General features: G+C 42.5%; 1 protein-coding gene across 9 annotated transcripts in view; it reads right to left on the bottom strand.

The window, feature by feature from the left end:
- The window catches only part of ephb3b (eph receptor B3b), a 59,688-nt gene extending 38,463 nt beyond the window's left edge, over nt 1-21,225 (bottom strand). For 4 of the 9 annotated variants that reach the window (XM_085132660.1, XM_085132664.1, XM_085132665.1 and 1 more), the window contains exon 1: nt 20,491-21,223. In XM_085132660.1, coding sequence (XP_084988786.1) covers nt 20,491-20,554 — 64 coding nt within the window. In that variant the 5' untranslated portion in view covers nt 20,555-21,223. Of the gene's footprint in view, nt 1-20,490 lie in introns of all 9 variants that reach the window. The other 5 variants (XM_085132658.1, XM_085132666.1, XM_085132659.1 and 2 more) reach the window with 2 other exon arrangements.
- Nucleotides 21,226-21,547: the final 322 nt, after the last annotated feature.

Raw genomic sequence — 21,547 nt, 5'->3', positions numbered from 1 at the left:
GCAATACCTGGTATACGATTCATATTCAAAACGCTATATAGCACAACTGCAACCCGAATGAGATTTATTTACTAGACTGTAAAACAAATACACTGCATACTCGTGTGCATGAACACGAGTAGCAACGCATGTCAAACTTCTATAAAAAGACTTCTTTTGATACAGATACAGATCTTCTAGCATGCGCACCTTAATTATCTTTCACTTATTTTTAAACTTTTACTGTGTAATACACAGATTTTTTTTTCACCAAGGCTTCCTTTTTGCACAAGGGTTCAAAGCCTTGCTCAAGGGCACCTCGGCAGCTGTTGTGCAGTTCTGCAAACAGTACAGCATAAAATCATTATTTTACAAATAATTTAACACAATATTTTGAATTGTATAAAATAAACAGCGGATTATATATGTATGTGTGTATATATATATATATATATATATATATATATATATTAGGGGTGCAAGGATACACAAAATTCACAGTTCGGTTCGATACTTTGGCGTCACGGTTCGATATTTTTTGGATACAAAAAAATGTTCATGCCTTTTTAATTTGTCATTTATTAAAATGATAAATATATATTTTGACTCAAAAATGCAGTTTTTAAATGTAATGTTGCTGAAACAACAAAATAATAAAAAAAAAAAATCTATCTCATCTTTGGAAAAGAGAGTTTATTACAGAGAAATGTCACTTTCCAAAATAAAAGCTATACTATATGCTTCTTCTGGGCTATAATCTCAACAGCATATTAAACATATCAGGTCCCCATAAGGAGAATCGTGTGCTAACGGCTGTCTAAATGACTCGGCTAAAGTTTGTAGCATGCATGCTTGCTGTTTTTGTCTGCTTCCACTTGTCTTTGCACTAGGATGATGTCGGCGTAAATGTGCAGTCATATTCGTTGTGTTCCCACTAGTGCTGTCAGCGTTAATCTCGTTAAAATGACATTAACGCCACAACGCGACAAATCTCCCTTAACGAGTTACCGCAGATCGCCCCGTGCGTGGGGCTGGACGGCGTCAACATGTTAACAAGCTAACTGCGCTAACGCACTAGTTCCCACCAATTGAGCATTGCGTGGCACATCCGACATACTGTTTTACTTTTGTCCATGACGCGCTTACCTTCAGGGTCATACTTCACATGAAAACCAAGATAGTTCCAAACGCCACATCTGAATGAGGGTGGGGGAGGTTCAATTTTGGGTAGCGTTGAGGCTTAGCGTCTGTCTTGCTAGCTTGCGCTGCAATCGACAGTGCAGCCTAGGCGGAGTAGTCGAACGCAGATCCACTGAGTGCTCAACACAGACAGCATCGTCAGAAGTTGATAAAATAAATAAAAACAATTTGTAGTGTTTGATACATAAGTGTACCGAACCGAAAGCACTGTATCGAACGGTTCAATATCAATACGAATATTGTTGCACCCCTAATATATATATATATATATATATATATATATATATATTAAAAGCATATATATATTAATATTTTGCACTACCTGCCTGTCTATCTGTGAGCAGAAGCTCTGGGGGATTTGGGTCATTAGTGGTCCAGGCTAACTGTGACAGGCGAGAGTCAGGGCTCTCTGCTACTTCCCATCCAGGCCATACTTAGCATAGCATATCTGGGGCTTTCTCAGCCATCAGTTCAGTCTTATATTTGATCTTAATCAATCCCTCAGCACCACAGCATTTGTTCAAAAACTGTAATTCACCCCGGATCAAAGCAACAAGTAGTAGTTTTTGGAGCAATAATGAAATGTTGGAACATATATGCCAGATACATAAGGGAGCAAAGGAGGGATGATCAGTGGAAAATTAAAGAGAAAAAAAGAAGATGTGTATTGTATTCTTAGCACCTCCCAGTCCTCCACACAAAGTACAAAGAAAAGAACTACTGAACACTGTTTTATGTGAGATATGCAAAGGAGAATTAGGTGGAGTGAGGAAGCAGAATCGGAGGGAACACGGTTTGCAGCTTTGGGTGTGGCCGTTTTTGATTACAAAAAAATAACTCAATGCACATTCATTCATACTGGCATTGCTTAAAAGTCTTAATAGAATTCAGCAAAAATCAGACAGAGAGATCGAGGAAAGGAGGGAACTGGGGGAGGGAAGGAGGAGGGAGAGAGGGATGGGAATGCAGAGAAAGGAAGAGATATTCAAAGTACAGACAAAGCGAGGGGGTGCAAAGAGGAAAAAGATGGGAATGAAAGGCAAAGAGGGGCCTGTAAGGTAACAAAGGGGGTGGTGGGCGGACGGAGAGGAGAGGATAGAGAGCTGCTGCACGCTCTCTTGTATTCCCCACAGCCCCGGCACGTCTTTCTTTGCCACTGTCGCTGGCATGCTAACACGCTGTCGCCTTCAGAGACAGTATGTGACTGTGTGCATGTACACAACTGCAGTGTCTTCTGTATGTTTGTGTGCCTGCCTTGAGTGTCTGTGTTTAACATGCAGCCTGATGGGCTCATTGCCCTACTGCTGCCCAGGGAGCCATTGTCTAGTACTTCGCTGCTGTACTTCTCTGTTCTGCTCTCTCCTCCCTGGCTTTCCTCTGCTCCGCTGCCCTTTGCTAACCAAGGCATCCATTCATAACAGCTTGATAGCTGCCCTGGTATCAGTCTGTACAGATGATAGCAGCCCGGTTTCCGAAGCCAAATACCAAACAGCGATAGCAGCAACGTGCCTTTGGGGAATCTATGTGTGGATTTGAGGGGAAGCATTTCATTGGTGCAGAGCAGAGTGTTTGAAATACACCTGTATGAATGAATGAATGCGCATTTGCTTGTATAGGTGGAAGCTGTTGATTATCTGACTGTCACAGGGGTGCTGGAAGCATAAACATACACAAGAGCGTGCACATATGCACACACCTTTTGTTCAACAGGAGATGGGCTATTGTGCTGCCTGTGCAGTCGGATTGTGTGCGAGCAGTTCCCTCACAGCTCTTAATAGCAGTTTTCAGGCAATTTTGTGTGTCAGCAGTGGCTGACTCAACAAACTCAAACACAGGGGAACACAAACCATACACTTACATAATGCTAATGCATACACATTATCGGCAACACATACAAACAGAAAATGAGACATGTTATTAAGACTTATACACATGCACACAAATGCACACATACACACACACAAATCCTGTTTGTTCACTGGGGGTGTAGCCTAGAAAGAGCTGGAACCGGGCTTTGAATAAAAGCCGTGGCTTTTTGAATGGCTGAGCACCACAAGAAAAGGGCTTAGCAGCCAGCTTTGCCATTCTGTATCAACAGCCACTGAGTCTCTCTCACAAATACATGGCCTCTCTCTCTCTCACTAACTCTCTGACAGACACACAAGCGCACACACTGCGTCCCTCTATCGTTGTTTCTGTTAATACAGTCATTGCTAATGCAGTCATCTGCCAACGTATCAGGTCACCTTACACTGCACTTTCCTGCGCAGCATGTAGCGATTGTGTTGAATCTAATTAAAGATGGCTACTTCCTGTTACACCCGGAACAGCTGCCTGTGCGTCTGCAGTAAGGGGCAAAGCCCCAAAGCGGTTCGCATTTTCCACATGCCAGTGGCTTCCAATTACTTTAAAAGAGTTTAAAAAACACTGCGGCGGTCGAAACCAACCGGCTTTTGAGGTTTGCTTGTTTCTTTTCTGCTTCTCCTCGGAAACTTTCGCAGACAGGATAAACAAAATAACAAAACCAAAATAGAGCCGGGGACTACCCTATTAGCAGGGATTTCCAGCTAGTCTAACCAAAGGCTGTCTTTCGGCTCATCGAGCACCCGCTGATGATTTATGAAGACGTTGCTAGATAATTATCAAGTCAGTTATCACCGCCAGTCATGTTAATTTGCCAGGTATGCCCTAATTTACCTGTGAATAAAAATGAAAATGGAAAAGATGAATAATGGCGAATGGGGAATTTTAAGAGATGAGTAATTATACCCTATCATCCCTCACCACAACTTTTTTTTTGAAGGATGACAGAACCAGGTGACATGAAGACACTGGCTTGTGAGAGCATCTGTCATCAGTATGCATACGCTTTGTTAAAGTTTACCAGGTAGCCCAGTCATTAGCCATTCAGGTCGAAGATACCGGAAACAAAAGAGAGGTTAGGGCAGTTAATGCCAGGAATGCAACCTGCCGGGTAAGGTCTCTGGAGACCAGTGACTGGCACAATCTCACACACACACACACACACACACACCCTTTCTGTAACAACCACACAAATTCATAAACACAAAGATCGCACAAAACTATGCGCTTTCTCTTCTCTCTTTTTCTTTGTACCCTCAAACACTAGCTCGGGAGTGGTTCCTTACGACAAAAAAAAAAACAAAAAATCAGGAAGCTCTAATGTATCACGCAGCACTGGAAATAAAAACAGAAACAATGACCCACATGCACTCACGCAAAGGATATACAACACTGGGCAAGGTAAACTGGGTAGGTCAGCTGCATTGTTTTGTCCCTTTTCTCCCCCTCACGAATCCTTTCTCTTCTTCCAGCTTTGTCTTTTTGTCCCATCACCATTCCCTCGTCTTTCTCTTTCTTTCCCATTCTTCCCACCTGCTCCACCTGGTCTTGCAGAAATACACACAAGTGGCCAAAAACACTTAACACCTCTAAATCTCTTATAATACAGTCGGTAGATATTACAATCAAATAAAATGCTGGTAGCACAGAAGGCAGCGACTTCTTTGTAATTTGAGCAATTTTTTAAGATAAGGCGTGCAGTCATTTTACGCACTTCTGCGAGACAGGCTTGGTTTGATGGATATCACAAACTAGCCAATGTCACAGCGATCCATGCTTCACCTTTGCAAAGCCGGGACGACGGCATTGCTCTCCTGCGTGAGACAACTTCATTCTGGACAATCTTTATCATATCAACTGTTAATGATCTCTGATGGCAAACAACAGCAGACTGATTGCTGAAAAGGCTTTACGCATTTATTTCAGAATCCAGACTTTATGTCACTTTGGGAAGATTGTGATAGTGGATATACATGTGTTTGTTTGTTTCTTGGCACCTATAACTTAGCGTAAAAGGTAAAGGAGAGGGCGATTGTTATTATTTAAGGACATTCTTACAAATAGCTAGTGAGATTAATCACATTCATATGTTTTGGTGTGGAAAGCTCTCTCTCTGTCTCTGTCTCCGTCTCACTCCCTCCCGCCTTGCAGCCACTGAGATTCTTTCTGGCCCCTTATTCTTAATCGCCACTAAGTTAATTAATCTCACACTTGGCCACTGTAATAACTTGACTTGTTAGACCTCTTCCGCGCAAATGGACTTTGCCTCTTTAGCAGCTAAAAGCACCAGTAATGAGCCATCTGAAAAAACACGGCCGTGTCAGTGTTAATATCCGCTCAACCTTTCATAATGTTACAATTACATATTAGCCAAGCGTCCTCCTGTAAATATAGCAACAGAAAAAAAAGTTATATAACTATAACTAACTAACTATATATCAAAGTCTGATGCCATGGAAATTAGCAGAAGGCTCAGAGTAGGAGAGCTGGTTTGAATAGTAACGACTTTTAATCATTTTATTTCATGTATGAGTCAAAGTATAATCAATAATCAAAGTAAACGAAAATCTGTGACTTTAACCTTAAAACGAGTACAGACAAAGAACCTTAACACCTACTTCCACCACGATGTATTTGATTCAGATTCATATGTTTACTACTAGCAGCATTGTTTTATGACAAATCATAAAAATGTATGTCCGATTATCTATAATACTAATAATCAAAAAGGATAGCTTAAGTTGAGTTAATAGGGTAGGAAAAGTTAAAGCCAGACTAAAACTTTTAGTATTTGCACTCCTTGTCCTCAGCCCCACTCAGCATTATCTGGTCAATCTCATGGTCTGGGATTGTCGAGGTCCCAAACCTTATTACATATTAATGTATTTAACCTATTGAGGAACCACTCAATAGACAGGCACAGCACAGAATCCTGGCGCTGGGCAATTAAAAGAAATTGAGGGATGGACAGACAGACTGCCATCCAAGGCTGTTGGGGTCCATATGGCGGGGGGCTTTCAGAGGCGCTCTTCAATTACATAAAGACCTCTGTGCATTGGCATGACACACAGAGGAGCCCAGACAGCAACACCAGAGAAAGAAGGAATAAATCATATTGCACTTAGTAACACACGCACACTTATATGCATATACACTAGCGCAGAAAGAGACAGAATGGCAAATACAGAAGTGCCAAATTGCAGACACACTTTTAGGTGTTTTGGATTCTCCCTAAATCACTGTAACATGACAACAGAACCACTCGCATCAACACTCAAGCACCGTGACACACTACAAGCAAGCCCGACTGATCCCAAGCTTGCTTATGGCTCGTCTCCTCTTTCTTCTGAAAGCAGCTCCATTGCAGACTGACTGTACATCAGGACAAGGAAGGTAAGGTGAGGACACTTGCTAAAATAGGCATGTTCAAGGCAAGCTGAGCTTAAATGGTCCGGCTGAAGATGTGTAGATGACAAATGAGATACGTCAGGGGATGGAGAGCTTAGGGTTAAATACCTTTTCTCGCTTTTTTTCACCCCAATTTAAGATATTTTTCATTTTGTCATCTGCCTACCTTGCCCCCACCCCCTCTTCTCTTGGGATGTGTAGGAGGGACATGCACTACCCTAGCTAATGTATTATTCACCCTTCATTGATGTGTAACTAAACCTGGCAGTTTGGAGGGAGCACGGTGTCACCAATTACCCCACACTACCACCACCTACACATACACACAGAAGCGCTAGTCACAAGGCCACCAGGAACCCATTTATTAATGTGCTGACACACAGCACACAGAGCTCGCACACACTGTTTTTCCTGTATCGAAAACATGGGATTCAGTCTAACATCCATGTGCGTCACTGTGGTTTAAGAGTTACTCATATTTTGGGAATGTGTCGCTGTTATGCGGCCAAAAATCAAAGTCGTTATAACGGACATTGTTAACGTTGAGGTGAGGACGTCTTTTAAGGTTAGGGTAGCGGTATGGGTTATTGTTAAGGTTAGATTAATTACCACATAATAAGGAGAGCAACAGATTAAATAAAAGTATTAATTTTCCCTGTGCTTCTTTAAACACACTTAAATGTGCGAATGTAATTGCTTTCAGTTGCACACAAACAACAGAAAGCTTGTTTCTCACCTGGGCTGTCCAAGTCAAGCAACAGTTAACTTTTTTCATAACTAACCCAAAAGTTTCCCTCACATTCCCACCTGCATTATTGTTATACTTATAACACAGCCTGTGGCAAAGTTAGCTAGTTAAAAAAAATAACAATCCCACTGTTTATGCCTAAGCTCACCCATTAGCGCATGTGTTCGGCTGGGTTCAGTTCTGTTGTGGCCTTTGGCGATAAAATCTGAAGGGAATAAACAAGAACGAGGTAAAAGTTTGTTTTTCTCCACAACTGGAGACATGGGAAATGAGATGCACCAAAAATATCAGCTCGTTTCCATCCGGCTTGTGTGTGCTCCCTTTACCTTCAGCACAAATACACTTGGTGGTCCAAGTGAGCTAGGTGGGGTTGGTAGTGCTCCGACCGCAGGGTGTGGATCGGTCCTGACCTGATTAGTCATCATGCCTGACCCTGAACCAGCCAAAGAAGGAAGAATACAAATGAATCTCCAGGACTGCTCGCCAGTAAATTTGACTTGGGACCAGTGTTTATGTGATGCAAACCACACCGCACAAGGCCACAGTGGATGAGCCTGCTGACCCTGAACAGTGACTGTGCCATTAAAACCAAAGGGAAAAATGCTCGGGTGTTCGCCGAGTTAAAAGTAAGTAGTTAAAGTAATTGCACGATGGTGTTTAGAGAAGTGATGTCATGCCGTTGGCTTACTTTGATCAATAAGGCGATATAAAGTCAGCAGCGTGCTGTTTGCAACAACCCAAGACAATAATAATTAATAATGACAATTAATCATGCCAGAGTTAAGCCCCTCTTTCCCTGAGCGTACTGGGAAAGTGTTAATATTTCACCAGCACGAAGCTTCTTGTTTTCTTTCGTCAGGTTCTCTTCTTGTCAACGCTCAACACATCCAGAGTACTCTATTCTTGGGTTAATGAACAGGTGAGGAATTACTTAGACAGATGGAGAAGGAAATTGATTTTTTTTAAGTGTCGCCTCATTATCCCATGTGGGGCACTTTATTCAGCACCACAGAAACACAACACCAGAAAACATGGGTTGTGTAACGTCAAGGTCGTATGGTTTGGTGTGCGCATAAACAAAATGGGGGTCAGCGGTTTGAAATTGTCTGGAAGCCTGGCCATTAGTGAGAGACTAATTAGGGGAGACCAAGTGGTTTCCAGTACCGGTCGAAGCCAAGATTCATAAATAAGTAAGTGCAGGGGCAGCTTGGGCGCTTAATTAACAAAGCGTGAAAAAAGGGCGTGAATCCCAAGAGACACAAACCCAATCTGGTTGCAAGGACGGGCTATCGGCAGCAATCCTGTCTATCTTGGTGGCATTGATTGATAGCAAGCCAAATTGAATCCCCAATCATCACCACCCTTTTAGTTCCTGCACCCTGGGGGATTTACAGAGGCCAAATTTGGCACACGGGGTCATGCTTTTGAGTCCCCTTTTCTGACATCGGTGCCATAAACAGCGCAACCCCCCACCCGACAACCTTTCTCCTGTGTTCACTTGACCATACCCATCTGGCCAGAGGTTATCTGACCCCTGTGTGTGTGTTCTTGCTCACACTTTCATGTCTTTGCCAATTGTTTTCACACTCTTAAGCTGTTTGCCTTGGTATTTAAACCCCAGACACCTCCTGCAACTCACACTTAGAAACCCTCGGCCACCTAAAGCAACATATTAAGTTACAGCCAAGTGAGATGCTATTGTCTTTCTTTTTTCCTTTTTTTTGTTGCAGTCGTTCCTTCTGTCCTAATCTTTTATATTGTTAAAGCTGACAGGCGAAGAACGTGTTTTGTGGAAGAAGGAAAAAAAGCAGCGTGTCACGAAAAGCGACAAGCTGTCATGTAAGCGTTGGGCTTTGAACCTTTTCTGTGTTTCTATTTTCTGTATATGGAACACCATTTGGTTCTTGTGACACACAGGAAGCTGTTTCAGTCGGTGGAACGAGCAGAGGTGGTGTACATTCACCACACCTTTCCACTGTATCTTTCTCTCCCTACAGACAATGGGGGAAGTCATCTTGACAATCAAGACCTTATCACACAGTAGGCAACAACAATGGGTCTCCGAGTAGTAAATAGCAACTGTCTCCCAGCTGCTTACTGTCGCTGTTGGGATTTTGATATCACAAGGCCGTGAGATAACAGGCGGAGGAAAATAATACTGTAATTAGGGCCTACTGCAAGTGTGATAAGCTGCAGTCACAGAAGAGGTAACTGAAAAGGGGCAGAGGGAAGAACCACAGAAAAAAAAGCATGAAATAAAGAAAAAAGGACTAAATAACAGTGTGACTCAGAGATCGTGCCTTTAAGCTGAAAGGCCTTAAAACTTATAGTTTTATTCTCAAAATGGCTTAGAAGAAAGAAGACAAGCTGTATGGTAGGATAACAATGAACATGGAACAATCTAGAATATAAGTAAGGCTAAATAAAGTGTACAGGCCATCAATGCCAGTTTCAACCAGATGTTTAGAAACCTTCTGATGGATTAACAACCCGTCTACGGCGTTGTCGCCTTTTGCCCAGTGACAGCTGGGATCGGCACAAGCTCAACTGTGACCCTGAACTGGATTAGGGGAAGAAAATGGATGGATGGATGGATGGATGGATGGATGGATGGATGGAGCTTCTTCCCTTATATATTATTGACCCCCATTCTGATAATTTCAGTGAATGCATTTTGAAATTGTCGTACAGTGCTTCGGTTGATTGCTACTTGTCGTTTGCAACATTCCTTAAAAAAATCACGAGCACGCCTGTTAAAGGCGGGTTCCTTCAAGTGGGACTATGTGCATGTGTTCAAGGTGCAGAGTTATTGAAAGGCACTAATGGGAAGCAGTGGATCTTCCCTGGTGTAATCTTCTACCTGAGAGGAAATACCATAGTATTGTGTAGTGAAAGCTTTGATGATAGGTTAGTGGCAGAATTCCAAATGATGGGATGATCTTTGTTAAATGGATCTCTCAGATACTCCTCCTCTGATGCTCAGCTCGTCACACTCCTTCCTCCCGGTCTTCTGCTACCTACCTGTCCACTACCATCCTCGGCCATCCTCCCCCTCTCCAAACTCAGTTGAGGCGACCTTGGCTCCCAACAACCTCTGGTCTGCATAGTTGCTTCGCTCAACACCTTTTGAAATGAACTGGCAGCCCAATAAACAGAACTAAGTGGGTTTTGAAAATGAAAACCCTCTGAACCCTCTCTTCTGGCCTGCCTCTCCTTTCTCTGCATGGCCTTGTACACACACACACACAAACAGCTTAAACTTTGAGGGGCTTGGAAAAAAAATGATAACCTTTCTGACTTTGACTCAGTGGGGGAGTGGAGCGTGGCGAGAGTTGGACTCACCAAACACATTGCTCCCCTAGCCAAGTTAGAGGCTCAAACTCCAGAGGAGTGTGGGCTAGTTTATGCATCATTGCTACCTTGTATCTGCTATTCCATGTCAGCATCAACAGAATCCACTGTGCTAAACTGGGATTCCCGCTAACGGTAAGATAAATGCTGAATATCGTGTATAATTTTTAGCTTAATTCTTTTTAATCCCTTCTCTTTCATTTAGTTCACATACATAAAGTGCATACACAGCTGAACGCTCTCAAACTACATTTCTAGGAAACCAAAGAGAAAAAGAAATGAGGAGTCTTTGAACTGTCTGGATGTTTCAAGCAGACCCTTTTTTTTTACTCCCCTCAATCTCTGAGGTCCCCCGCAGCTCTGTTAGGACAGGAAGAAAGAGGCTGATCAATTGGGTCTGACAGAAATGAAATGAATGGAGCCACTCGATTGATTCATTAGCACAGGAGTGAATGAGTGTAGATGTGGACTCTGACCCTAAGAAGCGGGCGTAAGGTTCAAGATTTTGTGGGGTTTATGTGCACATGTGTGTCCAGCCGCGTGATTAAGAAACTGTCAACGCTCGTGTGTTCAATGTGTATGTGTGTGTGAGGGAGAGAGAAAGGTCACAAGGGATTTCCATAAGGTGTAAGAGGGGAAGGGGAAGCTGTTTATGGCCTGACTTGGCACAGAGGGAGGGGGTCAGCCTATATTGTGTGGTGCTTTCATCTGGCTCATTGCAATTAGTGTTTCACAGCACTTGTCAAATCCCTGTTAAAGTCACAGTCGGCAAGCACCACGACAAACAGGCACGGTGGTACAAAGACACAGAAAAGTGTTTAAAATTGTCCCAAATTAGCAAACTTAGAAATAAACTTTCTTCTAACAGCGAAACAGCAGCTTTGTGAGATGAGTGAAGCTGATATCAAAGCCACAGGGTGGCCTCTGTTTCCTTCTTATGCCACATCCACAGCAACAAGCATCATTTATAGCTCTGTCATCTACACTTCTACCAAGTGCAGAGGCGTTAGGACAATCTCAGTAACAACACGGCAGCAGCGACACCTCCACATTTGCAAGATTGCCCTGAAATGTTTCTTTTTATAACAGTCACTGAGGCTTTGTTGTTCGTTTGATTATTTTATTTATTTATTTATTTTACATTTGCTTCAGCGTCCTCTATATGTTGTACTCGTTGTACGGCATATTTCAACTTTCATCTCCATTTGCCACCCTCAAGTTTTTTTGAGGGTGGCTGTAGCTCAGGTGGCAGAGCAGGTCAGCCACTAACCAGAAGGTCGGTGGTTCGATCCTAGGCTGCTCCAGTCTGCATGCCAAATATCCTTGGGCAAGATACTAACCCCATGTTGCTCTCCGATACATCCATCGGAGTGTGAATGTGTATGAATGGTAGACTACTTAGCACTTAGGTCAGAAAAAAGTGCTTGTGTGAATGGGTATGATTGGGTGAATGAATTAGTTGTATAAAGCGCTTTGAGTGCTCAGACAGAGTAGAAAAGCGCTATATAAGAACAAGTCCATTTACCATTTGATTTTGCAGTGATATCAGTTTGCAGGACTTACTCACAGATAATATGTGGATACAATGAAAGCAGTTGCTGTGTGCAATACAAGAAAAACCAATTAAGTTTTTCTTACTGTGAGAAAAAAAGAAACCGGAATAAACAAGTTTGTTTAACAGTGAAACACCAACTTTGTGAGATGACTGAAGCTGATATGAAAACCACAGGGTGGCCTCTGTTTCAGCAACAAACATCACTTTATAGCCATATGTGATCTGCACTTCTACCAAATGGGCAGGTGTTAGGGCAATCTGAGTAACAACATGCCAAAAGTGACACCTCTACATTTGTAAGATTGCCCTCGTGAAACAACAGTCGTTGTGGCTTTTTTTTTTTACCTTTTTGTCAGCGTCCTCTAAATATTGCACTCACTTGGAACATAAAAGTCACGGTGTCACTGAAACTCTTTTGCTGAGGTTAAGTAAATGCTCCCCACAGCTCGCAGTGTCTGACGGGAAGCTGCAGTGTGGAACTGTGGAGATTATGTAAAAATATGGACGTCGGGTCACATGTTATTGCTGCTTCTGTCACCCAAATGTGTTGGTTTCACCCACCCTGTGCGAGCCGTGCTGGAGAGCGTGTTTAAGATGTTCAGAGTGAATTGGATGAGCTGTTGATAAGAGAGCAGGGGTCTAGTTAAACCCGCCGCCATCCTCCAGAAGACGAGAGAAAAAAAAGGGGAGAAATATTTAATAGAGGTGGGGAGTCTTCCTGGGTCTTCTGAAGTGTAGATGAAGTGTGGGCGGTTAGTGTTTTTGACACCCAGGATGAGAAGTGGGGCACAATAAGTTGTAATAGAGTTCTACTGCAACACTGTACTCAGTGTGAGCAGGAGCACTCCTGCGCTGACCTCTTACCAAGTAAAATATACACTCCTGTTCTCACACATACATTATGGTTAATTACAGTGGACATTTGAGCCCATCACATCAGTTCTGACTACAGCTGTTCCTTTGAAGCAGTGCCTATCATCACACATAGGCTTGCTCACGATGGCTATTTGAAAATTAGCAAAAGCTGTTTCCCTGCTCTTGAAAAGGAATAAGGGCCTGGAGCTAGGCTGTCTGCCACAAAACGTCTTACCATTAACCACCCAGCCATGGTTAAACTCAACAAAGAAATCTCCCTCCCCGCTTCCTGCGTCTCTGTTTCCTTCTTACATTTAACAAGGCCAGCAAAGGCTGAAGCCAGGTAATGTGGCCTTTATTCCCCCTGAAGGCACGCTGTTTTACAGCTGTGTCCACTCTCCCGACAGATGTAACTAGCCATTTTCAAAGACAAATATCAAAGATCTCTTTTCTGCTCCATTGGCAAAAATTTGTTACAAGAGGCTGTAGCTCGTAAAGAAATGGTAGGAGGATGCCCCGAGGTGGATCAAACTGCTGCGAGGAGAAGTCCGCTCCTTTAAACTCCACCTTTCAAACCTCCCGCTGACCCGGTCTTTTTCGGCTCTCTGAGAGGCAAGGGGCACGTTAGCTTTTCACGTTTACTATTTGTCGTCTCTCATAAGCGGACTGAGTCTTAAATGCAAACACCACTCATCTACAGATTAGCCATATGGGACAAAATGGAGTCATGCACACATCAGTCACCCACTGTGCCCTAAACCTGCTCTGCTTGTGCGTTTTTACACGTGAGCCTTAGAAAAGTTGCCAAAGTTTCTTTATAAATATGCACATCCTCTTTTATGATATACTTTGTTTTCTCCACTGGAATAGGACAAGCTCTGGGCTTCGATTGTTCAGCTATTGAACAAAACTAGCCTTAGGCAGAGAGCCCCACATCAAAATCATACAAAAAGACCCCCTCGTGACCTCTCGATAGGGATCACAAGATGTGGGCTGAGTGTGGGTGGAAAGCACAGCAGATACTAACTCACCTATAATATGAACATTCTGACACGTGGTCATTTGAGTAGCAGACAGCGCCTATAAAATGTCATCTCAGAAAGCCATTATTATTATTAAGTTAATGTTTTTCTAACAGTATTCAAGTCATTACCATAAGTCAGTTAAACACAGCGGGGGGAATATCCCACTCATGTGCTTCCTCATCTGATTTATAGGGTTTTCTCAGTACTGCTGCAGAGTCAAAGCACCTTGTTGTTGTGATTTGGCGCTTTAGTTTTATATATTTAAAACTGAATCAATAAATCAACCATCAGCTTACACATTAAAGGGTTAATATGCAGGACAAAAGTCATCAGGTTATATAAAAGTTTGAAATAATATAAATATAGTAGAGATCTTATTTTTAATGTTTGACGGTTGTTTTTAAAAACTAGGTTCTCGTTCAAAAAAACATCAGCATTGCTGGACGTTGAGCTTGAGCGCCTCCATCTCTCAATGCAGTCAAAACATTTCTTAAAAAACAAAAAGGTTAGTTGAGACTGCACACATGGACAAACTGTACCTCCAGCAGTGCACACACAGACCCTCCCCGACCCCTGTAATCTCCCAAATACACTCCTCTCACGTAGATCAACAGCCCATCTCGCCCGTCGCCCACAAGTGAAAAATCTCTCCTTGCTCTCCTTTTCGTTCCCTGTGTCTGTGTGCGTCTCTTTTCCTTTCACTCGTGTTCTGCTTGGCTAAATATAGACAGCAGCAGTGTGTCTGTGTGGTGGGCTGGCCCAGACACACTCACCCTCCCCTGCTTGCTCTCCACACTGAGTGTCAAAGACCTGCCATCCCACAAGGCCACTCTGTTGGAGACCAGGAAAGACTGCGCGCACAGTGCCATATGCAAGGAAATCCATACACGAAAACTGTACGCACGCATTTCGTTTGGCATTACAAAAAAAAGATCTGGAACAACCTCTTGTAAAACTACCATCAATTCTGAATACTTACAAGTGCTTGTTTACGTTAACGTAACAACAAGTCCTCACAGCAGTAATGTGAGAAGGATAAACCCAGTTAAACATCATACACGCGTTTATTCGCGTGATTATATTCGTCATGGTTTCTGTGCGGTAAAATATTTTACGTGCTTTACTTCGCTTAATAGTGCATGTGTCTATATAACATTCTTGTAATCACAAGAATGTTATATAAACTCCACTAATGGCACTGTCATTCATTAACAGCGCCGTGTACATGTCCAATATAAATATTTGGTGAATCTGAGATGGATATAAACATAGTCGCTGATATGATAAACACTGCTTAGTGGGATTATTGTAACTATATTTTAAGGCAAAATAGTCACAACCTAGAGAAACTATTATATTTCTGTAATTGTTTTACTTTTATGTCTGAAATGGTAAAGTTTTGTTGAAGCTGAAGCTAAGCTGCTGCCTGACTCCATGTTCTAAAGGCCCTAAGCAAACATAGGAAAATTTACTTGGTCACACTCTGTTGTGTCACATTGAGGTTCATATTCATTAATTGTTCTTCACTGTAGTTCCTCAGAAAAAATATCCTGTTTTGACTATATCCATATTTGCATCCTTGCTGCCTTATTTTGACTAGTAATCCTCGTTCATTCACTTCCTGGTGTACAAAGGCTCATGCAGGCCTGACATGGCCGCCGCTTGTCTGCATGTGAAATTCCAGCTCGGTGAATCTTTCCATGCCGCCGTCAGAGCCATGAAGCGTCCTTCGGTGTGCATGAGTGCTCCTGCAGGCCCGCTGCATCTGTAAAGTCTGTCAGCTCTGTTGCCCTCTGGGTTGCTGATCCAAATCCAACCCCACACCCTAAAAACCACCAGACTGCTCCCCTGTACCATCATATCCCAACTCCCTACATGTCGTCATCCACGCGCCATTTCTTCCCGAGCGCCTTACGCCAGTCTGAACCTATGTCAGAATGCATCTGTTCAACGCGGCTCCAGCCTAGCATACGACCTGCAGACGGTCTGGCATCCCTGTTGGCTGACTGACTGGCATAACTGCCTCTTATGGCTTTATCATTTCTTTTGTTTGTTGTTCAAAACATTGAAAAATGTAAATAGGATGAGATCATCATGCAGTGCAGCATGCAGAGCCCCAAAATAATAGATAGATAGATAGATAGATAGATAGATAGATAGATAGATAGATAGATAGATAGATAGATAGATAGATAGCAATAATAATAAATTATATATTTAATGTATACTTATATATAATAAATTATAATTATTATTATTAGTAGTAGTAGCAATAGCACTGCTACTATTTGAATTGCATTTTGGAGTATATTTCACAACATACAGTTTTCCTTCATCGGGCCAATTGATTCAGGAGATATCGATAATTATCCTTATGCGTTGTTTATTACCTTTAGCCAGTGTTCCTAATCAAACCTGAATCTGTGGTTTTGAAAGGCTGAGCAAGGGCGAATGGCTAGATCAATAAGACCGCATTAATTGAGACTTTACGCATTCCCTGCGTTGAGGGTGTCCATCTGTGCGTCTATGTTTTATTCATCTTATATATCTTTCATAATCGCATTAAGACAGATAGATCTCGTCCCCTTGTAGAATGATTGATTAGCAGAACTGACGCTTTTATTTTGTAAATTCACTTTCACGCCTCTTTAGCGCCACATCCACTTAGCCCTTCAATGGTCTCTGTGATAGGCACCATAGGGTCACTAATATGTCCTTTTGTTACTTCAATAGTGACCGTAAACAGATTTGTTCAGTAAATTTGCTTTTGAATGTTATGTAGACGAGCTCCGGAGGAAAAGTTTGACTTAGCTGCGTCACTGGGAGTCCCGCTCAGGCCACACAGACTGACCCTTAAATAAAGCCCGGTGTATGTAGGCCTTGGGACAGCTAGTCCCGGCCAGAATGGCCCAATTACTCTCTTTATTACGAAGGTTAGTTGCGTTTCAGAAAGATGTGGTCACCTGAAATCTGTACACGGGTAAAGTGAGAGATATCAATCAAGCAGTCACATGACCAAAGGGGGAGAAAGAAATCAAGTTCGATAAGACTCGAGCGTTTACAGTATGGACAGAGTTTACGCATATTTTTTTATGCATGTGTTGTTAATATATTAATCACCACCTGGAAATGATAATTAAATATATATATATATATATATATATATAAAATGTTTATGAGGACTAGGGGGGACTCCCCTGCTGGAAAAAAAAGAGCGAGAATAAATCACGGGAGAGAGTTTGATGAGAAATGTGCCAACTGCAAACAGGCACAGGAAAGCTCCCGTGGAGGTGTGATCTCACCCACATAAAAACATAAACATGTGCGCTACAAAGCCCTTGCTTGTGCGTAATCAGTCGTCGAAACACACAGCCATAAATAGAAAAAAAAGACTGGGGAACTCTCTGTCGCTGTTTATGTGGCTTCAGCTAACAATAAAAAAACGGTTTAAATTTAGTAAAACATTAGTTCCAGCGGGTCCAGTGTTTGAGTTTAGAGAAAAATATAATAAGAAAGAATAAGAAAAAATCTGGCCTGCTCTTAAGACACTTGTACAGTATTATCGGGGTGTTTTGTCGGTTTTGCCGGTCCCGAATATCACCAGGAATATCACCGTTCATACTTTTTTGTGCCTTCATTCTCCCAAAACGTCTGCGCACTAAACAGCACAATTATCGACACAATTTGTCTCCTCAGCACACTGCTAAGCACCCCAAAGTTCAAGGCCACGGTAGCATCCACCGAGGACGACCCAAAACGCCAGGGCATCAATCAACCCCGACATAAACACGGGTTAATGGTTTCTTATTTAACTGAGATACAATTAAGACACTTAACCCATCTGAGTAGTCCAACCCATAACAAAGATTACATGAAATTCAACAGCATAAACAACTCTTATGTTAAGGTTTCGTGTACAGCCACATTAAGAAAATTACCAAAAGTATCAAATCCAGCAAGAAAACAACCGTCATGCTTTTACGTGCCTGATGTGCGCCACATCAAACACCCAATCAGTTAAATGAGGTATGCTGAATGAGGAGTCAAATTAATGTTTTGCGCTGATGTTGCCACGGAGAACTCAGAAACCCTGGGTTTAACTGTCCCATAATTACACGATTACAAATAAACTGAATTTACACTGTTGAAGACCTTGGGAGTGACTTGTATCCTACATGGCTTTTTAAAATATCAAATGTAAAACCAAAGGGTCAAAAAGAAAACGTGAAATAATTAACAGCCTTTTCCGCGGGCAGTGTGACCCCGGGACCGGAGAGGCGCACAGTGAGCTTGGGCAAACGTCCCCCCGCCGGGCCGCTTGTTGCTCCCTAACTCGCCATAAACCCATATATCCCAGAAAGAAGTCCTAGCAGCAGCCATAAATCATCCGGCTGTATTACAAGCTTAGGTAAACCCCCAGCCAGGTCAGTAGAGCAGAGTTTATGGCATCACTTAGGTAGGGAATAGATTGTTCTAACAAAATATATCAACTTCAAGCAGTGCGAAGGAAAACTTTCAGCTTTTGTTAAGGCCAAGCCCTCTCTCGCTCTGTCTCACTTTCCCGGTTCACTCCCGGTGTCTGCCTCTTTACCCCACAACTTTTGCACGACAGGAATCCACTCATCCATTCAAAGCCATATGTTTTAAGTCAGTGGTTCCTCACTGGGGTTCGGTGAGGTACAGGGGCCACTAAGAGGCATTCAAGGTTCCTTAGAAGAAGAAAAAAATATATATGGGACTTTAAAAAAAAATGGAAATAGATATTAGAATTTGATTATTCTAATAAAAGATTTTCAGTGAAAATATTTCTTTTTTTTTTTATCACAGCCTACTTTGGTCTTCTTTTGTGTATAATTAATTAAATAAATGAATAAAACCAAACAAAATACATCTTAACCGGTAACCATACTGTTACTAAAGCCACTCTTATTAACTGAGTTTTGACTCTAGGTCCTGACCGAGCAAATATTACTACGTGGAAATCAGAATAACTGGTTCTGAAGAGTTCAAGAACGTGTGGGATATAAGAATTTCTTAAATTGCAGACAACATGGATTGAGAGCCATCTCAGAGGTGGCAGGCTGTAAAACAATCTTCATTTAGAATAATTTGTGTTTGTATTAGTTTAGCAGACAAAACGACTTTCCACTGCAGTTAAATAAATAAATAAATAAAATTAAACTCTTTTTTCCGTGCAGCCTGCTGTCAGGTTTTGTTTTTTTTTAATCAAAGGCCCTGTGTATCTACAGCAGGCTAGTTTATTCGTAGTGTAAAGCTGGTGCGCCACTTTTATTTCAAACAATCGGTGACAAATCGGCAGCAAGTAAAATGCACCTTGGGGGAAAATATCCATCAGCAACAACCTTTTTTCAGTTTCTGAGAGTGAAAAAACAAAAACTTCAGACGTTATGTGGACAGGTGGAGAAATGAGCTGAGATCGAGACGCGTTTGCTGAGCCAGTGGCCCACTGTCCTACTTTCCTACTGGCATCACAAGCCAACCGGGAGCCTCGCCTGGGCTCCGACATTCATACTCTCAAGCTTTAGGCCTCTTTCAACCTTATTTCGACTAGTCCATTTTTTTTAAATTCCCAAACACCGCAGAGTGAAACAAAGTACGGAGAAGACGTAATAGAAGAGCGGGACAGTCGTTTACATCGCTGGGAAAAACGACAGATGGAATTTCTCATTGATTTTACGCACTGCAAACATCCACACAGAGCTAAGACAGATGAGCTGTCAGAGGAAACTGATAAAAATATATAACTGAGGATTACCAAATTCATATCACGTTAATAAAAACAATAAATAAAATAAAAACATCTGATAAAGCTAAAATAATAATTACAGTAAGGATGAGAGAAGAGACAACTCATCAGTTATAAAAAATGACTTTACCAAATCACACGTCGCGTTTCAGATATTTCATATTAATGAAAAAAATATATTCAAAATGTGGGTTATGATTCAATCCCCTCCCCTTCTTTTGAAGCGCACATAAATATACGCAGAGTCCAGATGTCAGAAGGCCACACACCGAAGCAATCCCTTAAAATGCACGCAGTTGACCTGGGGAAAGTGCTGTGTGTGTGTGCGTGGGGGGAAAGCCGCGACTCCCCAGTGAGATACAGTGTGGAGCTAATGTCCTTAAATGACAAAGAAAGCACTGGCAGCCCTCACAATCCTGTGCTCCAAAAAAGAATACACAACGATCATTGAAATGGATGAGCTTTCGTGGACGCACAACAATTGAATCCTGTAAAGTCAGTAATTTCATTAGAGATGCTTAAAAAAAGAAAGAACGAAATCAGCCACGGCTGGTCACTTCCAAAATGAAATTAATTCGGGGGGTAGAAATGGAATCATGATTTTTTTTGGGTACGGCTACATGAGCTTTAGGGTGCCCAGCCTTTAAGAGGCACGGGTGCGGACTCGCTCGGTGTGGAGAAATATTAGGCTTCAGGAAAGCTGCAACATGAAACCTCCAGAACAGTTAAAATTTCTTACCTTCCACGGCAGACACCACAGGCAGCAAGAGGCTGCATAAAAGCAGAAAGTAATCCATTGTCATAAAGCGGTCAGGTCGGACATGTAAATAGACCCACGGCAGAGAGAGTGAGGAAGGAATACAATCCTGGGTGATCCGACGCTCCACGCACCCAGTCCCGTCCCGGTCCCCGCTGTGTCAAACCTCCAGGACCAGAGTTACCTCCATTCACCAAAACACACAGAGGTGAGAGTCCAGATCAAATATCGCCTTTGATATAAAATATTTCAGCCCTTCTCCCCTTTTCAGTGATTCCCAAAGTGCCTTATTAAACCAGGGAAAAGACAACAGGCGCAAGTCTCACGGTCCCTTCCCCTCGCATTGAGCGAATGCACTGAAAACAGGTAGTCCAGCCCGTGGTCACCATCCGGAGAATATTTCCAGCAGCGTTTGGATGATACTCGGTAACAAAAAAGAAAGAAAAAATGGAAATGCCAACCTTCTCCGAGAGATCCAAGCACTTTCTCTATAGTCAGAGCAGAGGCAGAGATAGCGGCAGTGCTGTCAGGATCATGCTGTATAGTCCCATACGTGCACGCTCACGTGCGTCAAGTGGTATTCCTATAAGGAGAGAGCCGCGGTTTATAGATATTTATTCCCTGAGCGAATTTATCGGCTTTGGCTGCCGCGTAAACCGTCTTGTTTCGCTCGGCTTGTGCACTGGAATGAAGCACAAGGCGGTGGATGAATAAGGAGAGGAGAGAGAGGGAGAGAGCGAGCGAGCGAGCGAGAGACCTAGGGGGGGACCAAGAGGAGGGGTTACGGCTGAAGCAGCTGCACTGAAAAACTCTACCTTGACAATCATTTACTTTCCACATTTATTCTAAAATAAAAATCGGTGTCTGCTCCAAATAAGAACGCATCGCTACATTTTTCTGCACTTATCTCCGGAGCAGCCTTTGTTTGTGCCACATGCACAATACAGCAAACACAGGAGACGGTTTCTCTGCTTCTCTGCCAGATGTTTAACTGTGTAGTGACTACCTATAAGAAGCTTTAACAGTCTTATACAATGGC

The sequence above is a fragment of the Neolamprologus multifasciatus genome, chromosome 15 (assembly GCF_963576455.1).
Source record: "Neolamprologus multifasciatus chromosome 15, fNeoMul1.2, whole genome shotgun sequence".
NCBI lineage: Eukaryota > Metazoa > Chordata > Actinopteri > Cichliformes > Cichlidae > Neolamprologus > Neolamprologus multifasciatus.
This window is presented reverse-complemented; position numbering and strand designations above follow the sequence as displayed.